At 41.5% G+C, this 18,679-nt stretch overlaps 1 protein-coding gene across 19 annotated transcripts in view; it reads right to left on the reverse strand.

Moving 5' to 3' along the window:
• ARHGEF7 (Rho guanine nucleotide exchange factor 7) overlaps positions 1 to 18,679 on the reverse strand; it is a 181,657-nt gene that overhangs the window by 136,316 nt on the left and 26,662 nt on the right. For 11 of the 19 annotated variants that reach the window (XR_004428955.1, XM_033177221.1, XM_033177224.1 and 8 more), the window contains exon 2: positions 8,612 to 8,698. Coding sequence is in view for 10 of the 19 variants with exons in the window: in XM_033177221.1 (XP_033033112.1) it covers positions 8,612 to 8,698 (87 nt within the window). In the remaining 9 variants the exon portion in view is untranslated. Of the gene's footprint in view, positions 1 to 8,611; positions 8,699 to 8,881; positions 8,979 to 18,679 lie in introns of those variants that run through there. The other 8 variants (XM_033177237.1, XM_033177236.1, XM_033177233.1 and 5 more) reach the window with 2 other exon arrangements.

Genomic DNA, 18,679 nt, shown 5'->3' on the forward strand with positions numbered 1-18,679 from the left:
GGCAAAGCAGCATAATAAAAGAATTTGTCCTTTAGAAATACACAGGGAAAATGAGTGTTTTAGAAATAGGTAAGGTAATTTCTTTCCCCAAACCTCTCACTCACTAAATTATCCCAGCTCCTTACGATGCTGGACTGCCCAGCTGAACTCCTTTTGAAGTCTCTCGACTGTAACGTGAGAAAATGAAAACCTGCCCTCTCACCTTTGCAGACAGTCTCAAGATGCATTTACAGCCAGTGTGCAGAGTGGCCCAAGAATGTCCCACCCAGTGCCACGCCAGGTTACTTGTGCAACAGCTGATAACACTGCAAATTTCTGGGGTTTTCAACTTTTATTTTCCATTCTAGTAGCTTTTCTTTCACATCCTCTTTCAAAAGTCCAATGTAGGAAATGTTGAGTGTCTTACATTTATTTTAGTTTGCAATATCCGCAGAATGTAAAGCACTGAGCAAGATATAAGATAGAAAAGCCAAAATGTTTATCCATAACAGGTTTTCCATCTTCCTAAGGGAAAGAAAATATATAACAGATACAAGACGGTTGTCCACATGACATCCACAGGACAGGAAGGAGTACTCTCATGTACTGCTACTGGCAAAAGTTCTCTGGAGGCTGTACAGTAGCAGGTGTCCAAAGCCTTTGAAAGTCCCTACCTTTGGCCTTGCAGTGCTCTATCAGGGCATTTGTCCTACAAAGAAAATCAAGGATTAAGGGTGTGGTACAGAAACGTCCATTGCACAGTTTCACTGTTCACAACCATGAAAACTCAGAATCCACTTCTGTATCCAAAAATGGGGATTATTACCAGGAACTAAGAGGCAGCCATTAAAATCATTAGTAAAATAATTATTTAACATGGGAAAAGACTCACACTGGATCAAATTAAAGCATGTTATAAAACATTACCATGACGGCATGGCTATTTTAAAAATATATTTACATATTTGCAACGGTTAAAAAAAAAATGACCAAAAAAGAAATACTAATTTTAACACTGGTGTCTCTAGATGGTAGCATTACACAACTTTTCACTTTCTTCTTACATAGCTCTATTTACTCAAGTTTATAAAATTAATATGAAACCCTGGGTAAAGATTTAAGATATACCATGTGGCTCCAACTACACGAAAGAATAATAATGCAAATGATAATAACAGCTAATGTCTCTGTGGCACCTCCAACTTACAAGGCACTGTTCTAAGAGTTTTGCATGAATTCGTGTAATCCTCACCACTGACACAAAGGGCAAGCACATGTGATACCCACTTTCCTGATGGCACAACTGCGAGTGGCAATGCAGGACAGCAACCAGGAAAGGAGTTCGGGTCAGGCACTACATTCTCTCCCTCCATACCGTCCCCCACCAAAGCAAACACTTGATAATCGTGGGCAGCTACCAGGAGCGAGCAATAACCCTGAGTCAAAAAAGGAGAAATCACTGAAGATCAAAGTCGCAATTACTAGCTGTGAGTGTGCCGAGCTGACCATTCAGCACCCATGCCACAAGCATGCTCTGTGCTACTCAGCATCATGTAAACATGCTCAGAAGTGACATAAGTTGGGATGAGAAGTGTTTTGTATTTCAGATTTGGGGATATTTTCATTATACTTACCAATTGTGCATCCCAAATCCCGAAAACCCAAAACATTCCAATGAGCATTTCCTTTGAGTGTCACGTTGGTACTCAAAGAGTTTCAGATTTTGGAGTATTTTGGATACTCAGGTTTGGCATGTCTATTAGTCCATATTCACACTTTTATAAAGACATACCCAAGACTGGGTAATTTATAAAGAAAAGAGATTTAAATAACTCACAGTTCCACATGGCTGGGGAGGCCACAGGAAACCTACAATCATGGCGAAAGGCCCCTCTTCACAGGGCAGCAGGGGAGAGAAGAATGAGGAACGAAGGAGAAGGAGCCCCTTATAAAACCATCAGATCTCCTGAGAACTCCCTCATTATCACGAGAACAGCATAGGGGAAATCACCTCCATGATCCAATCTCCTGGGATCCTACTGGATCCAGCACTGTCCAATAGACTTTTTTTTTTTTTTTTTTTTTTTGGTAGAGACAAACATCCATATTGCCCAAAGTGATCCACAGATTCAATGCAATGTCTACCAAAATTCCAATGGTATTCTTCACAGATACAGAAAAACAATCCTGAAATTCACATGGAATCACAAAAAAAAAAAAAAAAAAAAAAAACCCAAATAGCTAAAGCACTCTTGAGTAAAAAGAACAAAGCTGGAGGCATCACACTACCTGATTTCAAAATGTATTACCAAGCTACAGTAGCCAAAACAGCATGGCACTAGCATAAAAGCAGACCCACAGACCAACAGAACAGAATAGAGAGCTGAGAATTAAACTCACATAATACAGTCAACAGATCTTTGACAAAGGTGCCAAGAACACCCAATCGGGAAAGGACAGTTTCAACATATGGTGCTGGGAAAACTGGGCATTCACATGCAGAAAAATTAAATTGGCATCTTGTCCCACAACACATACAAAAATGAACTCAAAATGGGCTAAAGACTTAAATGTAAGACCTGAAACTATGAAACTACTAGAAATAAACACCACAGAAAGCTCCATGACATTGGTCTGGACAGTGATTTTCTGGATATGACCCCAAAAGCACAGAAAACAAAGGCAAAAATAAGACAAATGGGATTTCATCAAACTGAAAAGCTTATGCACAGCAAAGGAAACAACAGAATTAAGAGACAACTCATAGAATGGAAAGAAAGTATTTGCAAACCATACATCTGATACGAAGCTAATATCCAAAATATATTTAAAAACTCAGTAAGAAACAAAAATAACCTGATTAAAAATGATGAGCAAAGGACCCGAACAGACATTTCTCAAAAGACATTCAAATGGCCAACAGATTAGAAAATGTTCAACATCACCAATCATCAGAAAAATGCACATCAAAATCATGAGAGCATCTCCCACCTGTAGAATGGCTATTATCAAAAAGATGAAAGGTGACAGGTATTGGCAAGGATGTGGAGAAAAGATAAGCCTCGTACATTGTTGGTGGAAATGTAAATTCGCAAAGCCATTCTGGGAAACAGTATGCAGGTTCCTCAAAAATCTAAAAACAGAATTATCATATTATCCAGCAATCCCACTACTGGGTATATAGCCAAAGAAACTAAAATCAGTATGTTGAAGAGATGACTGCACTCCCATTTTCATGGCAGCACTATTTACAACAGCCAAGATACAAAATCAATCTAAGTGTCCACTGAAAGATGAGAGAATAAAGAAAATGTGGGATATATACACAATAGAATACTAGTCAGACTTTTAAAAGAAAGGAAACCCTGTTATTTGCAACAACAATTAATGAAACTGGAGAACATTATGCTAAGAGAAAGCAGGGCACAAAAAGACAAATACTGCACAATCTCACCTATATGCAAAGTGTAAAAAAGCTGAACTCACAGAAGCAGAGAAGAGAATAGTGGTTACCAGATGCTGAAGAGGCTGGGAAGGAGGGAACAGGAGCTAGACAGGGAAAGGGGAGATGTTAGTCAAAGGGTACAAAATTTCAGTTGGACAGGAGGAATAAATTTTAGTAATCTATTGTACAGCAGGAGACTACAGTTCACAATAAAGTACATTTCAAAATTGCTAAAAGATGAGATTTTAAATGTTCTTACCACAAAGAAAAAAGACGTATGTGAGGACATGCACGGGTCTGTCCATTCCCGACCTAATCACTCCACAATGCACTCATATGCCATAACATAATGTCGTTACTCCATAAATACATGCAAATATTTGTCAATTTAAAAACAAAATATAAGTATTAAAGAAAAGAAACTGGAGATGAGGCAAGCTTTATGTGACTAGCTGGTCTACATTTCATGCTCTGTTTATCTGAGAGACCAAAAAACCAGCCACAAATTTCCAAGGGTGAGGATGAGAAAAGAGCAGATTTCTGTTCTGAACCACCTGGGCCTTTGGACGCTTTCCACCGTTCCAGAAAAACAGTTAAATAATGAACAGCAACGGTGAAACCTGCAGATAATTTCAGTATTAGTTGCTGTGCCAAGGAGCTGGAAGGATCAATTATTAATATATTAGGGTTACCATCCTTATCATATCAAACATAACTATTCCAGAAATGGTCTATGAGAAGAAAGAGCTGTGGTTTGCTTACACTTGACAAATTGGCTTTATTCCCTCTTGGCAACTATGAGAACAGGCTCACCCAGTTTCACCTGAAATGTTTTGTTTTCCTCTCAAGTAGTGATGGTAACACTGTATGTGAGTCCACAGTCAATTCTTAAGCAGAAGAAGCCTCATTAATATCAAGCTATCCATCAAGATTACCCTTTTCTATTATGTATGAATATAACTAAATATCGAGAACAGTAGACATCTTTCTTTCAAACGGAACTAAGTTAAAATCCATAGCTTTATTATAATTATTTTGTTGCTAATATTCCTGAAACCACATTATTAATGTGAGCTTAATGACGTACCATTTAAACAAATGGAATCTTATATTCTTAACTTTCAGCTCTTGAAATAAAAAGCTGGTAAACATGTTACAGGTGTGATGGCTTTAACCAAACACAGCACATGTTACAGGAGTGATGGCTTTAACCAAACACAACTTTCTCCTAGGAACATAAAATCTGCTTTTGCCAGTTACATTTCACCTGCTTCCCTAGTTGTCAGATGCCTAATCAGACAAGGTTGTATAGGGTGGGAACATCTTGGAAGCTAACTCATTGTGATCTTTTGAGTGAACAAACAAGCATGCACACATACACATGCACACACACACACCCTACAGCAGCTACAACACTTGAATCAGAATTCCACAGTAATGCAGCAAAAAACTGGAAACAAATCACTCTGAATTTCTCTGTAGCTATTTACCTAAAAAAATGCAAAGAAATGTCCTATCCCTTGCTTGGTTTGCCGCAGTAAGTTACTTATCCCCAAGTGAAATGCCACAAACATCATCATCATCATTCTTTTTTTTCGAGATGGAGTTTTGCTCTGCTGTCCAGGCTGGAGGGCAGTGGTGTGATTAGTAGAGATAGGGTTTCACCATGTTGGCCAGGTTGGTCTCGAACTCCTGACCTAAGGTGATCCACCCACCTCAGCCTCCCAAAGCGCTAGGATTACAGGCGTGAGCCACTGTGCCCAGCCAACATCATCATCATTCTTATTAATAATTATTATTTTGGTTGTTTTTGAGATACAAATAGAGAAATTGTGTACCTAGGGATTTTTGCCCTAACTGGGAAAAAAAAAAAATTTAAGAATGCCAAGTAAAAACGTTATAAGAAAATGAAGTCATCCAAGTTGCACTGCTTTCCAACACTAATTAAATTTTTTTAATTTTCCAAATTTCAGAGTTTTCCAACTTAAACCCTAGTGCTTCTCAAAGTTTACCAATAAATGCAACTCACACAATATTCCTTTAAAACAAATTTATAAAAATATTTTCACAATCAGAACAATTGGGGGGTAATATCTGATTTTCTACAGGTAATTAAGGAGGGTACGCACCAAAATAGCTGACATATTAACCAAATTTACTTCCTTTTTCCCTTTAACGAATCTTAGCAGAGCTTAAACTGACAGTAAATAAGAATATATACACCAAAAACAATCTGTTAGAAACACAATTCAGTCTAAACTAACCCCTGGAAGAAAAGCACCTTGACATTTACAACTATAGAACAAAAGCTAATCCAGAATTTAAGCTATCAGTTTTAAGTTTTGTGTCTGTAATTTCAAAACGTTTCTTATCAATTTCCTACCTCTCAGAATTTTGTGAAAATGAAATGTGTAAATCCTACAACATATTTCACAAGTGCAAGGCCCTTCCCTCCTCACTCTCTAAGCAATTCTTACACACTGGGAAATTGCTGCACTGTGGCCTGCAGGGCAGATGACCAAGTCCTTCAGGGCCCAGCCCCGTCCCTTCACATCAGCTTACAAGGCTGGTAGCCAGAGCTGGATGCATACCATACAGAATGACTTCTCAGGGAAACTTCCCAAAACACACAGTGACTGAACAATTTATCAGGTTTTTCATGTGCTGTTTTCATATTTTCATTTTTATTATCTCCTAGGTAATTACAAGTGTGACTCACACTAAGCTTGAAAAAAGGTAACATTTGCCTCTTCTTTAAATTTACTGGAAGAGTTATCTACTCTTTAAAAATAGGACAAAATAAGTCAAAACTAATTTTTTACTTTAATGTGAAACTCACTTGCTATCAACTACAACTTCAAGCTCATTCTATGAGTAACAAATATTTATTGAAAGCCTATTATGTGCCAAGCACTATTCTAGACGCTTGGGATATGTTAGTGAAATCTCTCTTCCAGAGAACCTTCAAATAAACTCTTAATTATAAAAACAATAGTTACCATACGAAACGTCAGCAGCAACCTTTGGAAAACTAAAAATAGTAAGTTTTTAACATTCAATTTACTCTTTTTTTTGTTTGAGATGGAGTCTTGCTCTGTCACCCAGGCTGGAGTGCAGTGGCAATCTCGGTTCACTGCAATCTCCACCTCTGGGGTTCAAGGGATTCTCCCGTCTCAGCCTCCCGAGTAACTGGAACTACAGGTGCGCACCACCACGCCCGGCTAATTTTTGGTTTTGGGTTTTGGGTTTATTTTTTAAGTAGAGATGGGGTTTTGCCATGTTAGCCAGGCTGGTCTCGAACTCCCAACTTCATGTGATCCACCCACCTCAGCCTCCCAAAGTGCTGGGATTACAAGCGTGAGCCACTGCACCCAGCCTCAATTTACTTTAAAACAAAACTTTCTTAAAAAGTCTTACACCAAAGTCAGATAATCTTAATGTGCAAATTTAATTTCAAAAGTATGTTAAACATAAATAAAACTCAGTAGTTTCAAGAGGGTAATATGATAAAATCCCACACAAAGGTCAAGAAAAAGTAAAACTTGCCACTACCAAGGCATATTATCACAGCCAATAAGGCAGCTGGATTACAAAATGACAAAGCTGATATGACGAAGGGTATCAGGGAAAGACTACTGAAACACTGTCTTTTCTCCCTTTGAAAGAGCCCAAAGTTTCTTGGAATCTCCCCTAGCACTTTCACTTACGTGTAATAATTTCCTTGCCAACATGAAATACTACCAACAATAAATGTCTTTGTGTTTACAATCATAAACAACGCCGGTAATACTTTAATCTACGAATTCCCTATATGTCTAATTCAATTAAACTTTCCATGTAACCTGCCCTCACAGATTTGATGACTTCTAGGTTTTCCGAGAAACCTATAGCAAAAGACAATCCTTCGGGAAGGGAAATCTCTATTGGGTTATCCTATGTAACAGGTTCTACAAAGATGCTTTCATATACAGTTGTCCCTTTTTATCAGCAGGGAATTGGTTCCAGGATCTCCACGGACACCAAAACCTTCAGATGCTCAAGTCTTTTATATAAAATGGCATAGTCCCGTAAACATTAAATCATCCCTAGGTTACGTACACTACCTAGTACATTACAAATGATATGTAAATAATCATTATACTGTGTTGTTTTATTTATTTTTTTTAATTGGTTTCCCCCTCCTCCAATATTTCCAAGGTTGGCTGAATACACGGGTGGGTAACCTTGGACACAGAGGGCCAACTGTACTCTTATCTGGGAGCTTGATATTGCCCATCTCAGTTGACAGGTAAGAAAACTAAGGTTAAGAGTGACAAAGTGGCAACATAAAAATAAAAGGCAGGACTTAAGTACAGGACTGACTGCAACCGCTTGAGCAGATCCCAAGAAAAGCACAGCTAGATTTCTGTATTTAAAGCGCTACCCCAAGTGTAGGAAGAATCGCAATAGTAAAATAAAACGAAAGAGTTAAATTCCCAGAAACTGCCACTGTAAGACTGGAAAGACAATGTTTGGTAAAGTGACACAACATTTTACAACAGGGAATCGAGACCCCGCCCAGTATGTTCCCCGAAAGCATGTTTTATAAACCTCTGATACCAGTTAATGTGAATTCTCTAACCTAAACATTAAGTGGTGAGGGTACGGAAAAACCACCGAATTTCTGGTCTCAGATAGAAAAAGCAGAGAAAGGAATGCGGCTGGGAGAAGCAGGCGGAGGGCTGGCCCATTTTATTTCTGCACGACTTTGCCTGATCACCTGCTGAGGATTCTAAGGCCTGACCCAGACCTAGATGCGAGCCCTTCGACGACAATCTCTAAAAGCAGAGTTCAGGCTGAGGCAGGTGCCAAGAAATCGGCTCACACTCCTGATAAACCGTTGTTGAAAATGTGTGTCACCTGCACCATCAGCGACCAGAACCACTCTTCCTCACCGGAGCGAGGGCAATGTCTGGGGTTCTACACGCAGACTCCACCCTGCCCTGGGGGTGGCCCGCGCGCCGCCTCCTCCCGGCCGTTACCCAAACCCGCAACGCCCCGCTCCACACATCCCGGACCCCCGAGCGGCCGGTGAGGGTCGGACCCGGGCGCGGAGGAGGCGGGAGGTCCGGCTGGAGCGAAGCGCCCACCCCAGGCCCAACCCCGTCTTCCCGGCCCCTCCCTCGGCCCGTGGCCGCCCGCGCTCACCTCCAGGCGCAGGGAAGCCCCGCAGCCGCGCAGGAACTCGCGGATGTTGCTCAGGCACTCGCTCTCGCTCCGGGGCTCCGGGTAGACCTGCAATACAGAGCACAAGCGCTGAGCGCCGTGGCCGGCAGTGGGGAGACCGGGGACAAGGCCAAGCGACGCCCACGACCTGCGCTCCCAACACAGCGGGCGACGCTGGCGAGCGGCCCCCGACGGCCTGGAGCGAGCCCGCAGCCACAGATGCCAACCCGCTCAGCCACCGCTTCTCCTCACCCTTTTTTCTTCCTCCGGGGCTGCACCAATCTCTGCCCCTTCCCGCACCAGGAAGTGAGGCCCGGCGCCGGAAGTGACGTCCTCAGACCGCGCCCCCGCCGGCCCGCGAGGAACGTTTTCCGGCTGGCGCCGGGTCTTCGCCCCAGCGGACGCAGCCCACCTTGCTTACCCAGCGAGCTGCCACCTCCTCCGGCCCAGTGCTGGGCCTCGGTCCGGTAGGCGGAGCCCACTGGTTGGCCCCACACGTGGCCACCGCCGCCTCCTCCTGTCCAGTCTTCGGCCTCGGCCCCAGCCCCGCGGACGCAGCCGACGAGGCCTGGCCCCGCGTGCGGCCTTCTCCCTGCTCCAGGTCCTTGGCCTGGCCCCGCAGACACAGCGCACCCGTCGGGCCCCAAGCGCAGACACCACAGCCTCTTGGCGCCCGGTCCTCGGCCTCTCCCAAGTGGACGCAGCCCGGCCCAGAGGGGCCCCAGAGAGCTTGGGCGGCTTGAGTAACCCCTGATTGTTGAGAGAGAACCTGGGATTTCTTCCCTTCTTTCTAACCAAGGCTCATGGAGAGCGCAGTTACTATTCTAATGCGATGACTTAAAATAATTAAGCAACAAAAATTATGCATGTTGGGATTAAGGTGCGGTGTTTTCTTCCCCCAAATATATGCCACGTGCTTCATGAATGATTAACCGAAATAGTTAACATGAAAACCAGCAAGTCAGCTGAGAAGAAAATTGTGGATCCCCCACAGTCAAGGAGCGCAGGAAGGCGCCTACAGACTTCCTGGTGCTTTAGTCCAAAGGAGAATTGTTAGGGCCACCAGCAACACATGTAAGGTGTTTGGACCTTACCTACGGCAAGAAACTAAGGAAACCAGAAACAGCACCAATTACTAGAAAATTTTAAGAAGCCTGAGGCATACGAAAAGCTGTTTATTTTGGTTTTTACTCCAAGGATTATTTTAACTGTAAGAAAATTTCTGTTCCAAATTACATGTGAAGACATTAAGCGTTGACATTTAAACTAATGCGTCATCTAGAACTCTAGCATTTGAGGATATTGAAGGCATTTTTGTCCTTCTGTACTGTAGGAGAAAATCACATTTCACCAGGCTACCCTCAGGAATACTGTGGTTTCATTTCATGGTGCTCAGGTGTTTTAAAATTATACATCAAAACCAAGTGTTCAGCAATGTCAAAAGAGATGAAATGAAGCTGTTTCCTTTCTATAATTGAAAAATTCCTACAAGCAAGTGCTGACATGTTTCCATCGAAATTGTACATTTTTTCAGTGGAATGGCAAAAGCAAAGCTGCTTCCTAATCCATTTTGTTCTCTTTAAAATAATTTTTAAAAATTATCACATATCGGCCGGGCGCGGTGGCTCAAGCCTGTAATCCCAGCACTTTGGGAGGCCGAGACGGGCGGATCACAAGGTCAGGAGATCGAGACCATCCTGGCTAACACGGTGAAACCCCGTCTCTACTAAAAAAATACAAAAAAAACTAGCCGGGCGAGGTGGCGGGCGCCTGTAGTCCCAGCTACTCGGGAGGCTGAGGCAGGAGAATGGCGTAAACCCGGGAGGCGGAGCTTGCAGTGAGCTGAGATCTGGCCACTGCACTCCAGTCCGGGCGACAGAGCGAGACTCCGCCTCAAAAAAAAATAAAATAAAATAAAAAAATAAATAAAAAATAAATAAAAAAAATAAAAATAAAAAATTATCACATATCTAGGTAATACCTAATTTTTTTCTTCATAGTTTTAAATAGTTGTAAAGGATGTAATTTCTGACATTCTCATGACATTTTTAAATTAAACCATTGCATCCTTTATTAAAAAAAATCCAATAGAATCTAAGTGTAATAGAAATATAATACCCATTTCTCCATCTAAAAAGTTTCTGAACAAGTCAGATATTAATTCTTTCTTCTTTAATTCACTCCACTTCACCCAAAAAGTTGTATCCTCATATAATCTATTTTTATGCTTGAAACGCACTTTTTTTGACAAGTGACCTCTACAAATACAGTCAATCATCATTCAAAGAGTCTGTATGAACTCAGCTACTTGCTAAAAATTATGTGTAACCCAAAAATCAATACTTGAAGCACTCTCTCAGTCATATATGACACATGCAGAACAGTGAAAAATTTGGATCACCTTATATACACATTTCCAGCTGAGCTTGAACAAGGCCATGCTCTGCCTTCTTTTTTCAGTTCTCATTCTGTAAACATATGTCCTCTTCTCAGTCTACTTAGTGTCACGTGTTTCAAATTTCTGTGCCTTCCAATGATGATTTCTCTGTTTCAAATGGCCCCCAAGCGTAGTGCTGAAATGCTGTCTAATGTCCCTAAGTACAAGAAGGCTGTGATGTGTCTTACAGAGAAAATACGTGTGTTAGATAAGCTTCGTTTGGGCATGAGTTATAGTACTGTTGTCATGAGTTCAATGTTAATGAATCAACAATATGGTACATTCACAAAAAGGAAGTGGAGATCTGCTGATCTGTACATGAGGCTGCTCCAGAAAGTGCTAAAGTAATAGCTATAGTACGTGATGAAGCTATGGAAAAGATGGAAAAGCAGCTAAATTTGTGGATTCATCAGACAACAACCAATAAAAAAAGTGTAGTGGGCAGTATTATTGTGAGGCTGAAAGCCAAAGAAATTTACAGCCATGTTACCCAAGGTCAGGAAAATGTTAAACCCTTCTCAGCTAGTGCAGGCTGGCTGGCACGTTTCAAAAGGCGGTACAGCATGAAATCAAATTTTAAACTTGCAGGCAAGGCAGGTTCTGCAGATAAGGAGGCTGCGGAAGAATTTTTAAAATGCCTGCTAAGTGTTATACGTGAAAAGGGTTAAAAGGTTATGTTGAAGAGCAGGTTTTCATTGCTGATGAGACTGGCTGGTTTTATAAGAATGTTGGCAAACAAACCTATGTAATGCAAATGGTCATGCAAGCCCCTGACTTTAAAGCATTCAACCTTGCTATTGTGCGCCAATGCCAAGGGCGACTTCAAGTGCAAACCTCTGATGGTATACAGAGCCCACAACCCATGAGCACTTAAAGGGAAAAACCTGAACTGCATGCCAGTCCACTGGAGGTAGAACAGAAAAGCAAGGATGGTATCTGAAATATTCTGGGATTGGTTCCACCACAGCTTCATTCCAGAAGTTGAACGATATCTCCAGGGAAAAAACCTTGCTTTCTGGGTCTTATTAATTTTGGGTAATGCCCCAGTTCATTGCCATGATGAACTTGAAAATGTTCACCCCAACATAGAAGTTCTTTTCATGCCCCAATACTGCATCTCTCATCCAGCACCTCAGGGCATAATACAAACTTCCAAGGCACACTACATGAGGGAACTTTATTGTAAAGCTTGTGAGGCTCTTGACGCCAACAAGGAAGCCAGCATGATAGACTACTGGAAATCACTCACTATACGCAGCGTTATTGATTACATTGACACAGCCTGGGACAGCATCAAGCAAGCTACTGTCAGTAACTGCTGGGAAAACATTTGGCCAGACTATGAAAACTTTTCAAGACTTTGAAAGTGTTTCAGAAAATATAAAAAAAAAAGGTAAAAAAAATAATGCATATTGCACAGCAAATAAATGGAGAAGGTTTCAACGACATGAAGGAAGATGATGTGGAGGAAAGTTTGTCAGAGAAGGGAGTAGAACCTACAAACAAAAACCTGGATGAGATGATGAAACATGGCAGCAAAGTCAGTGATAAAAGTCACCCTAAGACTCCAAGAATTGTCCTTCTCACAGCAGCCAAAATAGCAGAATGGAATTCTGCCTTGGAAAAAATTTCCAATGACATGGAAGAATGTGACCCTGTACTTGAATGTAGCCTCACATTTAAGCGCCTCACTTCCACTGCATTTATCCCTTATTCTGAGATGCTTAAAGATTTGAGGCGAAAAGCAAGGCAGACAAGGCTGAACCAATTTTTCTAGCCAATTTGAGAGAGAGTTGCCAACACCATCAACAAGTTGCAAAAGACAAACTCTTAAGGTAGCTCTTCCAGATCACAATGTGCTGCCGTTATTGACATCTTCCTCTTGTGCAGAGTAAATTCCACCAGCCTCTTTTGATTTTCATGGGGCAAGCTAAGGTTGATAGGGTAAACCACAGTGCACTCACTGACCATCACACATCCTGCAGCTCCATCCACAGTAAGACTTTAATGTGTATAAAGCTTTAAATGCTTAATCTTCACTTAATGCTCTTTTCAGGACTTTATGTATTTGTTATTACTGTGCTATACAATATAAAGCATGTTCACAGTATTCTGTGAGTACTGTATATGTGTACTGTGTGCGTGTGTATACTTATGACTGACAATTAAACTAATACAATCATAGCAGTACATAATGCTGTAACTGAAACAGTGTTTATTATAAAGAAATACTGCATATGATTAATTATAAGAAATTTACATTAAACTATCTTCAAACAAAAATACACATAAAACAAGGTTATGTATTGACTGGTTGGCAAAATGTTGTGGCCAGAGTCTTCATGGATCCTAATGCTATATTTCTCCTCAGAGCAATGTTGCATTTGTCAGTAATTCAGTGATCAAGGTAACTTTCTAGAACATAACTACCACAAATAATAACTGATTCTACATTTAAGAGTATTAAACCATAAGAATCTAATTGCTATGATTTTTTTCTGAACTGAGTTAATACAACTATTATGAGTACACAAATGATGGAAACAATATGTTACAGTTTTTATAAATTATTACATATAAAAAGCAAAGTTTCATCTGGAAGTGTATTTCTTTTTTTTCTTCTTCTTCTTTTTTTTTTTTCAGAGATGGTGGTCTCACTATGTTGCCCAGGCTGGTCTTGAACTCCTGGGCTCAAGCAATTCACCCACCTCACACTCCCAAAGTGCTGGGATTACAGGCATGAGCCACTGCACCCAGCCAGAAATGGTTTTTCTTAATGAAATATATAGGGCTTATTTTTTAGTTTGTTCATTTACCCATGAATGACTATCACTTTTTGCTGGAGTGAGGTATAGTCTAGCATCACTTGTTTTCCTATCTTGGAAGATTTTTATGCAAACCCTGAAAAACTTTGTTCACAAAAATAAATACATGAAAATAGAAGGAGTTTTGTCATGACATAACTCTTTAAAGCCTTCTGAGTTATATGGACAAAGTCCAGTTATGGTCTCTCATAAGTTAAAAATGTTTTAAATCATTTATTAACAACTTCATTAGGTCTCCTTTGATTTCTATGAAAGCTAGGAAGTGGAAACCTCTGAGTTGCAAAATTTCAGTCGTTAAAGTCATTGACTTCTTAATACCATCAATATTTCTAATTGTCTCTTTGTTACATGGCCTGGAAGTTTTCCATCTTGCAACAGTGCACCTCAGGAAGATGACAGGTGCAAAGTCTGCCTTTCTGTATGAAGTGGGAGAATGGCCATTGTGAGAGGGGAGATGGGACGGCCAAGCCAGCTTCATGTCTTCCATGGCTTCAGGCACCTTCTAAGGCTAGTCAGTTTTAGGTGACTGTGTATGTAAGTTGAGGGTCTGGAAGTGGATTCCCTTAAAACCATCCTGTGCCTGCATATCCTTGAAAAATATTTCTGTACATGTACATGGATACCTGTAGCAAGCTAAGTCAAAGAACACTGTACCTAAAACATACCTGTTTGGAAAACTGTAATGTCAAAGAGTCAAAACTTTATAGTAAGTAGTGCCTGGCTGTGTAACAAGTATGTTGTGTCACACTGGACAAGTCACTTGACCCCTCTGGATCTATGCCCTTGTCCCTGATTTAAGGCCAATACATCTTTCTGCACAGAGCAGTTGGGAGGATGAAATGGGTAATAAATTAATCCAGCAATATTGGGCTTAGAGTCCACAGCAGATGATGGCATAAGCACTGTGAATGCAAAGAGTGAGACAAGGCATTGCCCTCAGTGATGCACAGAAGCTTGCACACAGCATGGTAAAGTGTGGCCACAGAGATGTAGACTCAGCATCACAGAAGCATGGCAGAGGGAAACCTAAATTCTGCAGAGAAATTCTCCAGAGGCTTAACCAGCATAAAAGGTGACCTCTGAGTTGGGCCTGGAAAGGTGAAGAGGCAGATGGAACTGCGTCTCAAAGGTGTGCCATCTTAGCAGTCGCGGGTGTTCTCAAGGATGGCAAGTAAAAAAGGGCAGCTGAGACCATGGGTGAAACTGCAGTGGAAAAACATGTTTGGAATATTACGATATAAATAAGGTGGTTGAAAGTCTCTTTAATCTTTCACTAAATAAGCTATATGAACGAATGGTCAGTGAGCACATGAAAAAGGGTTCAACCTCTTGTAGTCACTAGGGAAATGCAAATTAAAGCTACAGATAACACTACACCCCACCAGAATGGATCAAATGGAAAGGGCTGACAATATACCAAGTGTTGGCAAGGATGTAAAGTAATTGGAATTCCCAGACACGACTAATGGGAGTGTAAACGGTATGCTTAGAAAACTGGCAGTTTCTTGCAAAGTTAAATATACATCTACCCTAAGACCAGCAATTCCTTTCCTAGGTATTTACCCAAGAGAGATGAAAGCATAGGTCCGCTGAAAGCCATGTACAACAATGTTCATAGCTTTATTTATAATCAGCAAACCCTTCACCCTTCACAATTCAAAGGGGCAGGGGAGTCTCCTTTTTCATGTAGTCTCCAGAAATATTCAGAAAACTCAGGCCTCAAATGACCAACAACTCTGCCCAGTTCACTTTTCAGAAATCCTGTGCCAAATTCTCCATGGTAATAAACTCCAGGCTTTTCCCTCAAGAACTCTAACCAGGCAGAGGCATAGACAGTCCCAGAATCATTGCAATTTTCCTTCAAAGTATGGCTTTCATACTTAATATGTGATAAGTGGTATGTGTGATATGAATATTTGCTACAAATTAATCACAAAGCAACATTAAGGTCAGACTTCAGAAGCGTCTACAGCTATCCAGTTTTCATGTCAAGTCCTTAACAACTACTTCAGGGCAGAAACAATCATCTCTACCCTCAACCAAAGCAGAGAGGCGAGTAAGACAGCTGCCACCTCTCAGGATTTAAAGACTCTCAGAATTTGAAAGAGTTTGAGTAAAAAACCACTAGAGAAGGAATAATAGGCAGTATCAGCAAGGCAAATAATTAAACAGGTTCAATGTTACCTCAACAATTAAGATCAACAGTAGAAAATAGTCATGTCTGAGAAGTATTTAGTTCCCCAGGGAGATTCTGATTCTGCGTAGGTCTGAAGTACAGCCCAGGAGTTTAGTGTCAGTGTGCATGTGTGTGTGTATGTTTAAAGTCTTCATCTGATTCTAATTTTCAGCCAGGTTTGGGAACCACTGGTATGGTGTAACTCAGTGTTTCTTAAACATCGACATGCATCAGAATCACCTGGAGTAACACAGATTCAGCAGGTGGGGTGGAACCCAAGAATTTGGATTTCTGACAAGTTCCCTGGAGACGTTGATGGTACCAGAACCATACTTACAGAACCCAGTGGTATATGTAGACTGAATCTAGAAGTGTTCTGGTTTTTTCCCAGTTGGAGAATAATTCAGACTCCCAACCACAGAATGAAAGTCACCCCAGGTCTTTGCCATCAAATCTCATCACCCCAGCTATGAAAGATCACTTCCCCCTCAATGCGTGTGGTTCTGTCTACAGTTAGACCTACAACATAGCTGGACCTACTTGTGCACATCTCATCTCCCTCATTTAGACATAAGCTCCCTAACTGCAGGGCCCACAGATGTCTCACATTAAATAGTCAGCAACTGTGCACTAAATGACCTAAACCACTTAGGTCACCAAATCCACTCATCTTGGAGTAAGGGAAAGAAAGAACCTTAGCTGAAAGGGTCATAGAAGACTTTTGAGGTAGTTCTGGTATTTTCCAGATGAGAAAACAGGGACTCAGAGAGCTGAAATGTCGTGTCCACAACTGCACTGCCTGTGGATTTTACCAACCTGCACCGACCTCTGAGGACTGCATCAACCAGGCTTCCCTGCTCTCTGGCTTCTGGTGGGGTTGAGCCAACAGGGGGCCCTGGCAGGAAGCAGGGGCCTAGAGTGGTAGATGCTGGTGCTGGCTCACAGGGGGCTGTGTGGGTCTCACTCTGTCACACTGGTGGCTTGAAAGCCCTGGTGTAAGTACCTACGGCACAGAAATCAGCAAACAGTACGTGCCAGGACCCCCCTCGCAGACAGCCAGGTGTTAAACATTTACCAACACACCACTGGTGGAAGACCATGGCTCCTGTCAGGCAGCCTGCCCTGTAACTACAGCTCTCACTGGCTGGAGTAACCCTGTTTCTCCCCACCTTTCCCTCCCGGGCCAGAGAGAGTTAACGACTTTTCAGTCATTAATCCATCTCTTCTAGATTGTCCTTCTTCCTGCCCTCACTTCATAAATAGTCTCATAAACCACCTCTGTTCAGTGTGCCATCTATCTGTTTTCTGCCTGGCACCTAACCTGGAGAGCTTCCTGGTGGCATCTAAACTTAGAACACAATGTAATAGCAAATGATTGGAAACAATCTAGAGGACAGATTAAAAGAATTCTAATGCTTCCACAGACCATCACCACTACCATACGGCCTTTAAAAAAGGGGCAGCTTTATATCCTGATATGTTACAATCTCCAAGTTATGTTTGGCGAGGTAGGGAACATGGGGAACACTGTGGATAATTTCTACCTTTTGTGTTTTAAAAAAAAAGAAGCAAGAAGAAAATGTATGCAGGTGTTTAGAAATGCATGGAGCTATCTCTGTAAGCATACGCCAGACACTTAACAAGAGTTCTCTATGGGGAAACAGAATTGGGCATCGAGGACAGGAGAACAAGGGAAATTTGCTTTTCTCTCTCTACTTATTGTACCGTTTGAATGTTTTCCCATGTGCAAGTATTATTAAATGCATTAGAGAAGATGACAATGACCACTCCCAATCCATTATTCTTCCCCTCAGGCCAACGTGACTCCCCCATCACAAAACAGTCCTCAGACAGCTGGGCTGCCAGTATACTGGGGTCTTTGTAGGGCAGATCGCCACCATGTCATGCCGAGATGCAGTGGTAGGTTTGAAATCCTAAGTTCACCTTCTAAAAGTCTGCTTAGCATTCAATGGTTCATCTAATTTTTAATTACATGGTAGTCACTGCTTTATTCTAATTCAATTGCAGCTGTCTTCTGATCAGGAATTATGCTCTTCCACAGCACTCTGGGTTCATTCCACAGTCAATAATGTTAAATGGAGTGAAAATGTAGGTCAGTGGAGCTAACTTGGAAGTCTCCAGGACAACTCTTCTTCCAAATCCATTGGAAAACATGAAGCAACAGGCAGAAATGCCAAGGATTCGACTGTTAAATATCAGATAAGTAAGCTGCTCCCCCAAAAAGTCTTTAGCATACTAAGCAAGTCATTTCCTGGAAGAAATTTAAACCTTTTATAAAGCATGTTTCTCTTTTGCATTCCTTCTTCAAGAAGTCCCAAAGCCCAACTCTAAATGAAATGCTGCAGCCATCTGGGAACAAACAAATTGTTTTCCATGAGTATGGAACTGGCCAGATTATAAAGGGTAGTAATAGATACAAGTGTACAAAACCTCCCATTCCCAACCTAAATTCAGATATGCCAGAGACATGAAATGTCAAAGAGAGACCAACAAGACTACAGAGCTTCAACTGACTCATGCATCCCCTGAGGCTTGGTTCTCACAAACTCCAAAAGCACATTTTAAAATCCCTCAGAGTTGGTGGCAACAGT

The sequence above is a fragment of the Trachypithecus francoisi genome, unplaced genomic scaffold (genome assembly GCF_009764315.1).
Source record: "Trachypithecus francoisi isolate TF-2019V2 unplaced genomic scaffold, Tfra_2.0 Lachesis_group18, whole genome shotgun sequence".
NCBI classification, from domain to species: domain Eukaryota; kingdom Metazoa; phylum Chordata; class Mammalia; order Primates; family Cercopithecidae; genus Trachypithecus; species Trachypithecus francoisi.